This window comes from Pecten maximus, chromosome 1 (assembly GCF_902652985.1).
Source record: "Pecten maximus chromosome 1, xPecMax1.1, whole genome shotgun sequence".
NCBI lineage: Eukaryota > Metazoa > Mollusca > Bivalvia > Pectinida > Pectinidae > Pecten > Pecten maximus.
The window spans coordinates 44,756,266-44,772,283 of NC_047015.1; the positions used below are offsets into that span (position 1 = coordinate 44,756,266).

The window sequence follows — 16,018 nt, forward strand, 5'->3', positions numbered from 1 at the left end:
TTACAGGACCAGGGATAGGTAAAAGTTGGGCCTGTTGTACACTATATATGTACATGTGCCCACCTGATAGCTCCGCTCAGGTAAAAGATAGCCAGGTAGGTCATAGTAGGTATATGCAAATCTGGTTTTTCCACCTGAGTAGGCCAGTAGATGGGATTTTAGGTGGCACTACAGTTCTGTATAGCAGATGAGTGTTACCCCCTAAGGGGAAACCTGGCCAGGAAGAGAGATAACACTAACAAAATGTGTTAAAATCACCTAGCCAACCAGCAAATACTTATATAACAAGTTCTATGTGAAGGAGATAGTCTTTCTGCTGGAGTAGGTTAAGGTTTAATTTCCATAAGAAAGGTAGCCATTGTTATAGATGTGTAAGTGTCTCTGTCAGCAGTCCATTGTCTCCCTGTCAGGGGTAGTGACACCACCAATATTGGTCCAACACCTCCTAGTCAGGAGAGTGCTTTCCTGTTTGCCATGGAAATATTACAAATATACTTGTGAATTTACACAATAATGTCAACTGCCTGTCAATTACTTTACGAGCCTTAATGATACAATTAGCAGTTGCCATATAAGACATTATGTGATAGATTTTACTGGAACAAGAACACAAACAAAAGATGCATTTTCCCAAAAGAAAAAATTATGTGAGAGAATTAATGTACATCAAATATCTCTAAAAGGCTTGTCACGTGGCTCTGTGGTACTCAAAGAACCTGGTCATGTGATGACATGTGACATTCATTAACATCAACGCTATCATGTTACAAAAGCTAAAAAATACACTGGATGTCGAGTGGGTTATAACTCAGGACATCCACTTCCTAGGTTGTCTGATCTAACGATACATCCACATTTATAATTTACTGCTTAAATTGCTGTTTTTAAGTTGAAAATTAAAAGTCAGACAGGAAGGTCTTATTGATCTCGGTTGTTTGGTCGTCATTATCGTCAATACCTGATCATTAGCTGTCGGGGCCCGGCCATACAACTGTCGTACAGGTAGATACAGGACAGGTACGATCAGTGAACAGCTGTCAGCCTCCGATTTAATTTGTTTCCAAGCTGGTCAGTGTAATAACGGATGATGCCAAGAGCCAGGAATAGGTATTACAAATAAAATTTACCAATACTTTGTGATTATAGAACACTCCATTAGTATTGATCAATGAATGTATCGGGGTCCGCCCTTATTACTCATGGTGATTACGGAAAACTGTCATTGTTTATATCGTCACTATGGAAACATTTTTTTTTTTATCAAATGATCGAACAGCTGGATAATATCACGAACTCTATCAAAGTCAAATAAATTTAGAATAAAGATTAACACTAAACCACATTCGTGTGGCAAGACTACTTGTTAATAGGAAAAAGTTATTGATACGCTGTAAAATTATTGTGAAGAGATGAACATAGCTATGGGCAATTCATTTCAGAGTTTGATGTAGATTCTGTTCAGATCATGAATCTAAATGTCGGGCAGGAAAGCTGAACATCTATAAATCTTGTGAAGTCCTGGTTGACAACATAAGCCCGAGGATAGTTGGAGCCTAACAATCTATCTGTCATTTTCATACCTGGGACTTTATATTACCTGCAGTCATAGGCCTCCCTCGACACACACGACCTACAAACTAGACTACAAGCCTGTACAGACCATTAGGTGTCCCAGTTGACCATTAGTGGACAATACAATGATGATCTAAAAGGGAGGACATTAGGATAAGTTATTACTATGTCTGGTAGATCCCAGACAATCTGATTGATCAGTGATATGATTGGCCCTATAAATATTGGCAAAGGGTCTCTTCCTTTGTTTAGCTTCTTTTATGGTTTAGAATTAGGATATGAATGTCATATGTAATTAGCTCTTTACCTGATCGTTAATGTGAAGATATTAGTTCCAAAAACTTTAATATGATTTAAAGTGGTCATATTAGAAATGCTGTCAAGAAAATTAAATAAGTAAAATGAAAATTCAAAATAAAAAAGGAGCAGGTCTTGTTTTTACAAAAATATATTTTTATCCCTGTCAATTTTCTTAGAATAATTTGTACCGATAGAACTAGACAATAACATTATTTTTTTGTTGGAGAACAAAAGGACTTGTACAATAAAAAGAGAAAGCATATAGGAAAAGAAACCCCCACAAAATGTCAGGATCATAGATCATCAAGTCCATTCCACTTGGCTGTGACCACAACTTTGTTGCTATACCTGCCGTAATAACATCAATACAGGTAGACCAATTTGTTATGTTTTCTGTATTGAGTTCAACGAGTTCTCATAGGAAAACACAGGTAGTAAGAAATACACTACTTCACCACCAGGTGAGAAACTTTAATTCTGATCCCTCCTTAACCTGGATCGGCAGACATGCCGCCCCTAAGGCTAGGGCATTTTGTGTCAGTTTACTATATAGCTAGGAGCCTGCCTACACACTTTGTAAAGTCTGCAATAAAAATAAGCACCCACAGACCATTTGTCTACACAAAGTTTAATTTACATACATGTATGAACTCCTCAATTTATAGATGTCATTTCCGTTTCTATTTTGTTTGGATATATACATGGAATGGTTTAAGATAGTAAGTAAGGCTTAACTTAATAGATCAATATATATCCATACCAATATAAATCCAATGATGTCGTATTCATGTATTTATTGAAGTTTTTTATTTTAATTCTTAGTGTACATTTGCTCAACCCTGGCGTTATTTTCTTGTGTATTTGACAATATTAATTGTCGTGGTCTGTTAGAACTGATCCTAATTATAGCCTGACGTAAATTTACTTTCTTGAATTAAGCGTTAAAAAGAGATATTTTGAAAGAAACCAGAATGTACTTAATCATTCTGTATTTAAGACATGACTAACAAGGAAAGAAAAAATGTGTAAATTAATGTCAAATGCTTGTCAAAGATAAAAGCCTATCAGGTTTCTATGAGACAATGCATCTCAGCATCATCCCAGATAATGTATATGGTTCCCCAACTTTATCTAAGTTCTGAAGCCAGATGGGAGTGTGTATCTGTCCTAGACTGGACTGGGGTCAGATTATTGGCCATCATGGTAGAGTATATGGACACAAGTGGTCGACATAGAAGTGATAACACCAGGGACTTTATAGGTCTGTACTAAATCACTTGGTTGGAGTAGAGTTTGTGTTTCATGTCACTTCAGTCCCCTATCTGGGTTTTATGGCCCTTCTAAGGACAAGATTGCATCCTTGTGTGTATTGAAGTACACCTGTTGGTATAAGTGACGTTATATATCAACTATTAGAGTTAATTGGTAAATTACAATAAATGGCCATGTATGATCAGGTATGAATGATAACAATTCATGTTTCTAATTAACCTTACTAGATTTTTGATAAAACAAATTAAGGTTGTTATATTAAAATTTAATGCGGAAATAAAGGAGCCATAGATATAGGGTATATTAGTTTCAAATTTCATCCCTCTGGATATACAAACCAGACTTAATTAACTTTAAGATTAAATGCTTTCCAGTTGAGTAGATTTGACTTTCTATGACTGATTTCCTGTGTGATCTTCCACCACAGAACCGTGGCCTTATTTGTCAAGTTTACAGCCAAGTGTTTTTTTTATCAGCATGACCAATTTTCCATTTCCTCGGTTGCCTTGTATGAAAGCCCATGTCTACACATTAATATTAGCCCCCTTGTCAAACTGGTCCCTGCCAGGGCTGTGCTCATGTGTACCTGTCCTTTTGATAGGTTTAATCTCCGGAAGGGGGCCACGGAAGGGGGCCACGGAAGGGAAACATATTTAAAATCTAAACATTTTTTTAACGCTGAATTTATGGAGGAAATCTTTTAATTTAGTTTTAAAGAGATTTACAAGCTTGACTTTTAAAAGGAAAAAAAAACAACTACGGAAACGTATGTTCAGTTGTCATTGTGATGGGGGTCCTATGTTAACGGTATATGTTCCGGTAAACCTGTGTTTTATGTCTTAAGATTTAGGGAGTGGGTGTTTCTATTGTGTTAAACCCCAATGACACCTGTGTAGATTTACGATAAGTGATGCTTGGCTAAAGTGGGCCGTATCAAATCACAGGAAGTCGATCTTTACACAATTTCTAATTCATTTTCAAAAACATGACCCAGTTTTTATATTCTGTCCTTGAATCAGAAATTTCAATAGGTTTCTTTTAGATTTAAATATGACCACTGACATCCATCTATAGCCAGCATTCAAACAGTAACAGTATTTAGTGGTGCAAGCTCAGGAGTGTCAGACACAGGAAATAGTGGATGTGAATATGCAATGGAGTATTCACTTCAAGTTGTAAGTTTATAATGAAGAAAAGTACTTTTAATTGATAATTTAGTTCAGAAATCATTTAATGGGGGGAGTGGGTTCTTGTGTGCTTTCCTAACTAATTTTGAAATAATAATTGTTAATAATTTGTGTAAAACGTGGGTTTTCGTTAGTATCATGGAAAATCTGTAGATGTCTGTTGATGCAGAGATTTTTGCGAAGGTCAGATTACTTCCGTAGCTTTAGCCTTGGTAATATTGGAGAGTATATTTCCTCGTTGACATGCTTTGTTCCAGCAAGACCAGGTGTGACGAATCATCAAGCCTAGATTTCATTGTAAATAAATAGGATAGAACGGTTGTAATTAAATCATGTTTACCTCATCCTGTGGCCAGGAGATGAAGGGAGATTGAACATGGATATCAATCTATTCGGATACAATAAACGACAGGTAGGGAACGTGAGCGCGGGTGTACAAACGGAAATACTCGTATCGAACCCTTTCTCTGTTCCCGCCATTGTCGCAGACTTTCATAAAAGCTGTGTCAGGTGTTGGAACCGTCCTGGAACCAATCAATGACTTAGCGTTGTATTGATTCTCGACTGCCGAGTCATACAAGTATGGCTTTTAGATTCATACCGAGAAGAAATGATAATGCGCCGTTTACCTGTCTACCAGATCAGTACTGGGCTGGACAGGGCTATCAATTATGGACGCCTGGCTTTGTGTAGGTGCACTGATGGAGAGGCTTACCACAATAAGTCCGGCCGTAATTCGTCGGGCGATGGAATCAGTATAATTAAGTGGACATTAAGGCACCAGTTCTTTTATAAAAAAAATAGCTACATGTTGTCTGTCCATGACATTATGGAGGCTGTTCTGTCCTCAGGAACAAACAACGTTTGACACGACGACAGATTTACTCCTCAGACAACTTTTGTCACCTATAATTACCTATTACTACTGATCAATAACACACATTTAAAATCTTATACATTAAATGGTCATATCTTTCAGTAAATGAATAAGTAAAAAAGCCAACAGGGTGTCCATTCAAAGCCAATCAAGAATTATGAACAGCTGATTGAATTTTCAATATGATACTTTAAACTGTGAAATATCTACCATTTATTGGGAGTTATTATGAAAATGATAAAATATCTTTAAATGATTTATAGAGAAATTTTTTGTTTTTGTATTTTCAGGTTTTCTGGCACTTGGACGTGTTTCGAAGAAGCTATCGACGCCTGACTGGTCATCTGTGTATGGGCAACTCATGTATATTTTGTGCACTCAAGGTAGGTTATTAAAACAGATTATATTTCATTTATATTTTTTAAAGAAATCTGAACATGACTAGTTATGCTTCAATAAAAAGGATTTAATTTCTTTATTTTTTAATTTTAAAACACTGTGTGTTGAGTGAAAGTAGTAGTGTATACTTTTGTCGCACAAGATCTCCAAATAGATTTTTAGAATTTGCTGGATACTTTTGCTGAAATGACTCAGCATAAAGATATAGTTGATCTTGTCTAAATGCAACACCAAGCAGACCTATCAATCACTGGGTTTTAATCCTAGATTTAATTTAATGTGTTTTAGATATTCTTTGATAAATTTGAAATAATTTTCAAAACTATAGAACAAAAAAAACAAGATAATCAAAAAGTTACTCTTAAAAATATTCAAGCAATGGTGATTTATTGTGTAATAATTAAGGTTCGGGTTATAGAAATTTAATTTCTTTGTTATTTGCATAATGACCGGTGTAATAAAGAGATCATATTGCAAGCCCCTTTAAAAAACCTGTTGTAAACGTTATGTAGTTATGGAGTGACGCTTAGATTATACATGACCACTTTTCAGACTTTTAATTGGATTCAGTACTCTACCTACAAACACCAGTCTAATACCATTCAAATCTATTCAGATCAACTGACCTGTTGTGACTCGCTCGATAACAACTGGTTACGACAGTCAACAGAACCCTTATTTGCAACTGTTTTCCAATGAGGCGGCCCTTTACATAGTACAATAATACACCTCTCTGTTTACCCTTGACAAGGTGGCGTCAATAGAAATGAAAACTTCGTCTGTAATGGGTGAAAATAGTATAGCACAGTAAACCTGGACGTGTCAAAATTTCTAGACGTTTTCTTTACGATTCAATTAATTTTTTCGATTTTTGGTCTTGATTTATTTCTTGTACTTTTCATGTTTACATTGGTTCACAATAAACATCCATATTATTGTGGTTTTTTATAAGGTTAATTTTCCAAATTTGTGCGTGACTATCGCGACAGGACAAAGCTGGGGTATCTAGGCATCACACTCGTGGACACCAATCATTTCTATAGATCTGATAAGACCAGGACGCTTGACATTTCAACGTCTTTTTTCATCAAATTTGATGAGATTTCGTGTACGAGTTGTAATAAACTGCTGTTTGATCTTCCTTATTTAGATTTAGAGTTTGAGTTTATGGTCAGTGTCCTTTGTCTGTTTTATTGGGGAGAGACGCGTGCCATCGGTACCTGTAAATTTAAGCTGGGTCTCCTTACCCTGGCCTGCCCACCTTCGCGGCCTTAGATTGGGTGTTTTGATATGTATGCAGTACTCACTATGAAGTTCCTTTTTGTGTGCATTGAGCCAGTCACCACAAGCATGGCTTTAGTGCACATTGGAAATGTGAGTCATACTTTTAAATGAACAGACCAAGATTTCCCTTAAGTACAACCACCCTATATAGCTAAGTAGTTGAATTGATAGAATTCTATTTCTTTATTAAAAGGTAGGTTAGTATATCTGATTGAGAGTTCACAAACAGTACACAAGTCGCCTTTAATCTTTAATTCTCTCATTCATTTAGGATTTTAATGAGCTGAACTCTCGGCTTTCTAAAGACAAACTGTGAAGTTTAATTATAATCTAGTCTAAGGGTGTTTTTGGATCAAGTTTCTATGTTTGTGATCAAGCGACACAGGTGTCTAGCTTTGAAGTGGTCACCCACCATCTTTAAACTTCAATATCCTAGATCATTTGGAGGTCTTTGTCAGTTTTTCTACATTAACATGTGATAGAGACCAGGAATTGTCAGGTGGCCGATACTCATGTTAGATCAAATTAAAACCTTCAAAATTTATTTACCCTACCATACTTTACACCTACAGAATAATGGACGTAGATAGATAAGTCTGGAGAGGAGAGTTATATCTGTCCAGGTTAATCTAGTCTAACCCAGGTGTGTCCAGGGCTTTGTAGTAAAGTTGTATGAAACATTCACACCTGTATGGATTTGTTTCAGGTGATATTTACCCAGTTCCAGTACAGTGACCAGGCCTCTCTTCCCCCTGATGCCCTACGTAAGGCCCTGGCCGAGTCCTTTATCAACCAACAGCGTTTCCAGCTAGGACACATGGACGATGCTGCTGAATGCTTTGTACGTTTGGAAACAAAATTCTAAACTGACCTCTATTTTACATGAATATGAATCAGGTGTAAAAGATATACCTTGTGGCATTCATAGCACATAATGAAGCTTGTGTGCTTTGAAGATGGTTAAGAATTCTATTGAAAAAAAAAATGAAAGGAAAAGGATATTTAGCACAAAAGATAAAACTTATGGGAATTCATTTTAGAGATCTTACATATATTGCAAGTGATGGCTTGATGTTATGAAGGTTATCTTTATGCAGTCACTAGCTTGTATAGATATAAAAAACAATTCTTATTCAGTAAAAAATAGCTATAGACTCTTATCTATAGTAGCAGGACAAAAAACATATAAGAAAAATAACAATGTAGATTTTGTATCAAGTGAAAAAAGAGATAATATTTTATGAAAAAAATCTTTTGCATTAAGATTGCCTCCGGTATACAATATAATGATATACATGTTGCTCACAATTTGTGTCAATTTATTCATAGGTCAGGTAAGGTAATAAAAAGGATAGCATTGCCCTAATGCAAACAAAAGACCACTAACCCTAAATGCTATTACTTTACAGGAGAATATCTTGCGGCGCATCCATTTCCATATCGCGAATGCCTACAGCGAAGACGCATGTCAGGCTCCCCACTGTTTGCCCCACCAGAAATTTGCCATGACTGTATTCGATCAGGTAAATACCATCTAAACAAGTCTGAACTTCCTGTGAGATCAGGTAAATACCATCTAAACAAGTCTGAACTTCCTGTGAGATGGTTATTCAGATGATCAGGTAAATACCATCTAAACAAGTCTGAACTTCCTGTGAGATCAGGTAAATACCATCTAAACAAGTCTGAACTTCCTGTGAGATCAGGTAAATACCATCTAAACAAGTCTGAACTTCCTGTGAGATCAGGTAAATACCATCTAAACAAGTCTGAACTTCCTGTGAGATGGTTATTCAGATGATCAGGTAAATACCATCTAAACAAGTCTGAACTTCCTGTGAGATCAGGTAAATACCATCTAAACAAGTCTGAACTTCCTGTGAGATGGTTATTCAGATGATCAGGTAAATACCATCTAAACAAGTCTGAACTTCCTGTGAGATGGTTATTCAGATGATCAGGTAAATACCATCTAAACAAGTCTGAACTTCCTGCGAGATCAGGTAAATACCATCTAAACAAGTCTGAACTTCCTGCGAGATGGTTATTCAGATGATCAGGTAAATACCATCTAAACAAGTCTGAACTTCCTGCGAGATGGTTATTCAGATGATCAGGTAAATACCATCTAAACAAGTCTGAACTTCCTGTGAGATGGTTATTCAGATGATCAGGTAAATACCATCTAAACAAGTCTGAACTTCCTGTGAGATGGTTATTCAGATGATCAGGTAAATACCATCTAAACAAGTCTGAACTTCCTGCGAGATGGTTATTCAGATGATCAGGTAAATACCATCTAAACAAGTCTGAACTTCCTGCGAGATGGTTATTCAGATGATCAGGTAAATACCATCTAAACAAGTCTGAACTTCCTGCGAGATGGTTATTCAGATGATCAGGTAAATACCATCTAAACAAGTCTGAACTTCCTGTGAGATGGTTATTCAGATGATCAGGTAAATACCATCTAAACAAGTCTGAACTTCCTGTGAGATGGTTATTCAGATGATCAGGTAAATACCATCTAAACAAGTCTGAACTTCCTGTGAGATCAGGTAAATACCATCTAAACAAGTCTGAACTTCCTGCGAGATGGTTATTCAGATGATCAGGTAAATACCATCTAAACAAGTCTGAACTTCCTGCGAGATGGTTATTCAGATGATCAGGTAAATACCATCTAAACAAGTCTGAACTTCCTGTGAGATCAGGTAAATACCATCTAAACAAGTCTGAACTTCCTGTGAGATGGTTATTCAGATGATCAGGTAAATACCATCTAAACAAGTCTGAACTTCCTGTGAGATCAGGTAAATACCATCTAAACAAGTCTGAACTTCCTGCGAGATGGTTATTCAGATGATCAGGTAAATACCATCTAAACAAGTCTGAACTTCCTGTGAGATGGTTATTCAGATGATCAGGTAAATACCATCTAAACAAGTCTGAACTTCCTGTGAGATGGTTATTCAGATGATCAGGTAAATACCATCTAAACAAGTCTGAACTTCCTGTGAGATGGTTATTCAGATGATCAGGTAAATACCATCTAAACAAGTCTGAACTTCCTGCGAGATGGTTATTCAGATGATCAGGTAAATACCATCTAAACAAGTCTGAACTTCCTGTGAGATGGTTATTCAGATGATCAGGTAAATACCATCTAAACAAGTCTGAACTTCCTGCGAGATGGTTATTCAGATGATCAGGTAAATACCATCTAAACAAGTCTGAACTTCCTGCGAGATGGTTATTCAGATGATCAGGTAAATACCATCTAAACAAGTCTGAACTTCCTGCGAGATGGTTATTCAGATGATCAGGTAAATACCATCTAAACAAGTCTGAACTTCCTGCGAGATGGTTATTCAGATGATCAGGTAAATACCATCTAAACAAGTCTGAACTTCCTGCGAGATGGTTATTCAGATGATCAGGTAAATACCATCTAAACAAGTCTGAACTTCCTGCGAGATGGTTATTCAGATGATCAGGTAAATACCATCTAAACAAGTCTGAACTTCCTGCGAGATGGTTATTCAGATGATCAGGTAAATACCATCTAAACAAGTCTGAACTTCCTGTGAGATGGTTATTCAGATGATCAGGTAAATACCATCTAAACAAGTCTGAACTTCCTGCGAGATGGTTATTCAGATGATCAGGTAAATACCATCTAAACAAGTCTGAACTTCCTGCGAGATGGTTATTCAGATGAGAGAAAAATAAAGCTGTGGAATAGCCATCAATGTTGTATTGATTTGTGGCCTGCCGCGGATCGTTTTACTGTATTTATAGTGTATTGATGTAGATAACGGCCAATCAGTGACAGGTAGCAAGTCAGGAGGATAAATCATTGTATCTTCTCAGTCACACCACTGTAAGATTATAGAGCTTTCTGGGGGAACCCTAGCTTATTCATATGTAATGACCCCCCCACAGACTTTCTTCTGCATTAGGTGCATTGACGGATTGTTTACAGTCTTCAAATGAAAAGCAATTTACCTGTTGCCAACTGAAAATAAAAATGTACATTAAATGGAATAAAATAACAATTTGGCAGCATGTTACTGAAATTGAATAAGAGTCAAAAATCTAAAAAAAATGAATGACTTTTCGTTGAAATTGAAATTTATGTTTGTTATCCTATTTCAGATTGTGTGTATTTGCGGGGCGAGCTCCGACCCTTTAACCTTCCATGAATTGGTGCATTATATTTCTACCAGTGCATTAGTGTAAGTAATCTTGTCGGATTGGTTTGTTACGTAACTACACGGGCAGCAGTCGACACACTAATTAACCGCCTTAGCCTTCATTTTACACATTCATTACACCATAAACGCCATTAAAACACATAACCTGTCTGCTCCCAATCAACCATCGATGATAACAACCAGCTTTATTCATTAATTTGCATTTGAATGCAAAGGAAATGGAGTAAAAAGGATTTTATCTGTTTGCTACCTCCCAATAAAATAAGGCCTTGTGCGCTATTATTACAAATCGTTTGCCTGTTATCGGGAACATTTCCATGGCTGAGGTAGTTATCTGCTGCACTTGCAGATTAATTATTAACATGTAAATAAGTTTCCCGTCTGCCTTGTATTAACAGGTCCCAATGCAGATCAATGCACGAAACAGGTGATATCTTGCATCCTGACAGATTTGGCCTGTTGCTAAGGAACGCAGGTGCTGTTGGGGATATTCGTGACTGCCCGGTAAGATAAATGTTCAAAAATAAACTTAATTTAATTAATCTTATAAATACCATACATTGAAATTGAATTTTTCTTTTTGTTATCAGATAATATTTTTATAGTTGATTTGAATTTATATAACATTATGTTTGATGTTGGTTTGTCTTTGCATGTAATTTTTTTTTTGTGGTATTATGTCTTTAATCAACCTGATGGTAAATAGAAAATATACCACTATGAGTCAGTTTTCATTAAACAAAGTTAAGTTGCTGTGTAAATTTTTATTTAAAAAAATGAAAATTCCTCACGAGACCATTTTTGTTTTTCAGAATTCCTGTGGCAAACGAGTTCAGATCAGGAGAACTTTGCTTAATTGTCCTGATGTTGGTGAGTGGACCCTTATTTTTCTGTGTCTTTAATATTGTATTTTTTTGTTTGTTTGTGGTAAAAATAATTATGACATTTTTTGTTGTTAAAATTAAATATTGTTTTTCTTCTTCAACAGTGAGTATTGGCCTAGTTTGGGAGACGGACAGACCGAATACCGACATGATCAGTGACGTTGTCCAGAGTATCGGTACCACTATACTCCTACAAGATGTAAGTCACTGTTAAATTCATACCTTGCATTTAATTTTGAAACGTATGCAAGAAAAGTTTTCATCTATTTGTTATTGGAGAAATGGGTAAAAATGGAATTTTTATTTTAAAAATGTCATTATCTTTTACAGATTTTTCACTCCGTTATGGTCAAAGGAATGAAGGATGTTTCCAAGTTACCCAAGCTCCAGCTGTCTGCTCTTGTCTGTTATTACGGCAAGCATTATTCCACATTCGTCTTCCATACCAAGCTGAATGTTTGGATTTACTTTGACGATGCGACAGTGCGGCAGGTAAGCTTTATTTCACAAATTTGAAATTTCTTATTTTCTTATTTAATAGTTTATTTTTTAGTGCATCATTTTTCATCTTACTTTTAGATAAACATTTGAATGAAAAATATGGAGGAATCAGACTTAAATAGTATTGATACAAGAGCATGATTGTCTGTAATAAATGGCACAAAATAAGAATTATGGAAGCTGCACGGTGTGTTCACGATGTATTAACTGCTTACTAGACTGTGTATGTGTAGAACAGCTGCCCCTGTGTTCCTAAACAGAGCAGGTAACCGTCACCAATTCCCCCTGTACATAATACCATGAGACATGCTGAGGAGCAGACAGTACACAAAGACTTATACTAGGCACATGCACACCTGATCTCGCTAAACTCAGTCAAAATGCATGTCTGTAAATGGATCAATCAAACGATGGAATGATATGCAAATGAATTGGGTGAATGTACACACTCCATCAGACACCTCACAAAGAGTTTGATCAGAGGAAGGTGGCTAGTTTTACCTGTGTTCAGACGTAATAAGGGAGCTTTTCCCATACCTGCTTTTAATATCCAGGTGTACAGTTACTGAAGCAGTCTAATTAAACAGAGAGTTACACATCTGCATGCGAGATTACATGTCTGTCTGAAGGTCTGCAAGACGTTTCAAGCATGTCCTCTACGTGTAAAAATGTTAATCCTTGACATGGTGTGTTCACAAATATTGGCAAAATAGCAAATAATTGAAAACAGATTCCGTTGCTTTTATCATTTAAGAATCTTGATAAAAAGTTAATTGAAAAAATTTCAAGTCTGTTACATCAAAGTATTTCCTTCTTTGGTTAATTAATCTATACATCGACGCACTATATTAGCTTATACAATATTTATACATCATACAGAAAGTTCTCAGGCATCCCATGTAGATCAGAGAACATCACAAAGGTTAAAACATCAGAGGATTTCTGTCTATGTACTGTTTTGTATTTTATTGTTAAAAATATCTTTGTACTAAAACACAGCATGACATGGCAAGATTTTGAGATAGAAATATAGATTACAATATTTTGAAAATTTAGTAAAATAAAACAATTGTTGATGTAACAGAAGCTCGCATAATGTTACCACAACTCACAAATATATAAACAATTCTGTACAAGAAATCTAAAGAAATGTTTGAATGTTATCTACCTTCCTTAAGGTATCCACAGAAATGTGGAGACCAGACCTTGTTAGAGGTTTAGTGTATTGAGATGTTTTGTAATTGAGATGTGTAGATCCTTATTTAGATATCTCAAGTACATGCCCTAACACAACCACCCTTAAGATATCTAAATACATCTTGAGCGTTTTCCTTATTCCTTTTGCTGTAGGTGTTGTCACAAAAGTAAACTGACGTCAGACGATTATTAAGTTTTTTTTAGATAAACAGTAATATATTTTATAGATCAGGTATTACCTGGTACAGTTTTACATCCCTCTGTCTATCTACCTAAATTATCATCATTTGTTTATCTAATAAAGAACAGACAGCCTATATCTATTAAACCCTGGATCAATATCCAGTCACTCGGTCAACATTGATAAAAAATATTATATCAATCCTTATATATGGGAGATTTTACCTGTATATGTTCAATATATTTACACCTATATATGGGAGACTTTACCTGTATAAAGTTCACTATATTTACACCTGTATATGGGAGATTTTACCTGTATAAGTTCATTATATTTACACCTGTATATGGGAGATTTTACCTGTAAAACTTTACTATATTTACACCTATATATGGGAGATTTTACCTGTATAAGTCCACTGTATTTACACCTGTATATGGTTGATTTTACCTGTATAAGTCCACTATATTAACACCTATATATGGGAGATTTTACCTGTATAAGTCCACTATATTTACACCTATATATTGGAGATTTTACCTGTATAAGTTTACCAACACCACCCGAGTAATTATTAAATTTCATAACACCTGGCAATTGAAATAGAGCTTTAATATATTTGGATTTTGGCGGTCATTATCTTACTGATTTATTTGTGTTAACAGAAACTGTACATGTTATGAAGATCTAAGTATGTGGGCAGGTTCATTGAGTATTTGGGTATACCTTTATCATCATGTACATATATTTGATATGTGTAATATCGATCTGTATAGATATCCACCTCCAATCTACTGATGACACACCGGCCTTGGTATGAAAATGTAGCGGCTTTAATCAGTATCTATACAGGTTCATTAAACGAAGTACAGAATGACTTGTGTGTGTATGTGCGTGAATGATTTAACATGATAGTCACAATTAATATGTACATACATACGGCCATTAATTACTGAAGGATGACACACCTACGGAGACATTCTATAAATGGTTGTGGTATCCGTATTGCATGCTTGAATGCAGTAGATGTAATACTCTGGTTTTATTTTTCGTGATCAGGTGGGACCTAGCTGGGACGACGTTGTTGAAAAATGTTGTAAGGGGCATTACCAGCCCCTACTGTTATTGTACACCAACCCTAACGCAAACCCTATCGCCACAGAAACAGCCCCGAAAAAACGGGTCATGGCCCCTGGATTTTCCACCCCTGTTAAAGGTTTGTCTTTAAATCTTAACCTACTTTTACATTGTTAAGAATACTTTAATTGCTTGGTGAAGACCAAAGGCTGTCACAGACCTCTGAACATGTTTTGTTAGGGTAATTTAAACAGAAATAGTTTAAAGGTTTGATAAAAAAATGTATGTCCATACAATAAAAGATCTTTTGTTGTACTAATAATTCTCTCTGATATGAATACCTGTAATCTTTTTCGTCATATTTCTATAGAGGAATGAAAATCTTTTGGAAGTTTGTCAAAAGATATGTTTATGACAGTTGATATGTCGGTGTTGGCGTGAACGAGGGTCAACAATCGGGGTAGAGTTTGGATTTATATACATTAGTAAATTATCACGCTATAAAGAATTAATCTATTTAACATAAAGCCAATTGGATTAATTTCAAAATGGAGACGATAATCTGTTTGTTTAAATATCTGGCACATTTGTCAACCAACACAAAGAGTTTTGGCAAAAAAAATGATGACTTCAGTCAGTCCAATGTTAACAAGCAGTTTTGAAGATTTGTTAATTCGCCCAAGACGCTTTTTTATTTATTTGAATAAATATTAATCACCTTTAATTTCTGCGAAATAACTGCGTACATTTTACCACACTATTACTTAATTACGAAGTAAATAGAAAAAAAGGGGGGAGGCAAACTTTTAGTTGTCTGATGGAAAGGACGATTCTTTAAATATTTTACCTTAAAATTTTCGAGGGAGCAATATTGCGTGTTTCCACATTGTTACTTAAGGAACAGACATGATTTAGTAGTACTAGCTATCCATTAGCTTCCTAGAACCTGTTTAAAATACGACTGGCTTAATGACTTCTGCCAGCTCAGGTGACAAGTGTGGCAACTCTTTCATCACGAGATAAGCCGCACCTGATACAACCTAGTAGGATGGGGCCAAGGCAACAAGACA

The 16,018-nt window shown here is 35.7% G+C and overlaps 1 protein-coding gene across 3 annotated transcripts in view; it reads left to right on the forward strand.

Moving 5' to 3' along the window:
* The window catches only part of LOC117334749, a 38,638-nt gene that overhangs the window by 12,572 nt on the left and 10,048 nt on the right, over positions 1 to 16,018 (forward strand). For all 3 annotated transcript variants that reach the window (XM_033894547.1, XM_033894555.1, XM_033894564.1), the window contains exons 3-11: positions 5,499 to 5,591; positions 7,598 to 7,732; positions 8,301 to 8,414; positions 11,050 to 11,129; positions 11,507 to 11,612; positions 11,921 to 11,978; positions 12,097 to 12,191; positions 12,323 to 12,484; positions 14,931 to 15,087. In XM_033894547.1, the coding sequence (XP_033750438.1) occupies positions 5,499 to 5,591; positions 7,598 to 7,732; positions 8,301 to 8,414; positions 11,050 to 11,129; positions 11,507 to 11,612; positions 11,921 to 11,978; positions 12,097 to 12,191; positions 12,323 to 12,484; positions 14,931 to 15,087 (1,000 nt within the window). The remainder of the gene's footprint in view (positions 1 to 5,498; positions 5,592 to 7,597; positions 7,733 to 8,300; positions 8,415 to 11,049; positions 11,130 to 11,506; positions 11,613 to 11,920; positions 11,979 to 12,096; positions 12,192 to 12,322; positions 12,485 to 14,930; positions 15,088 to 16,018) is intronic.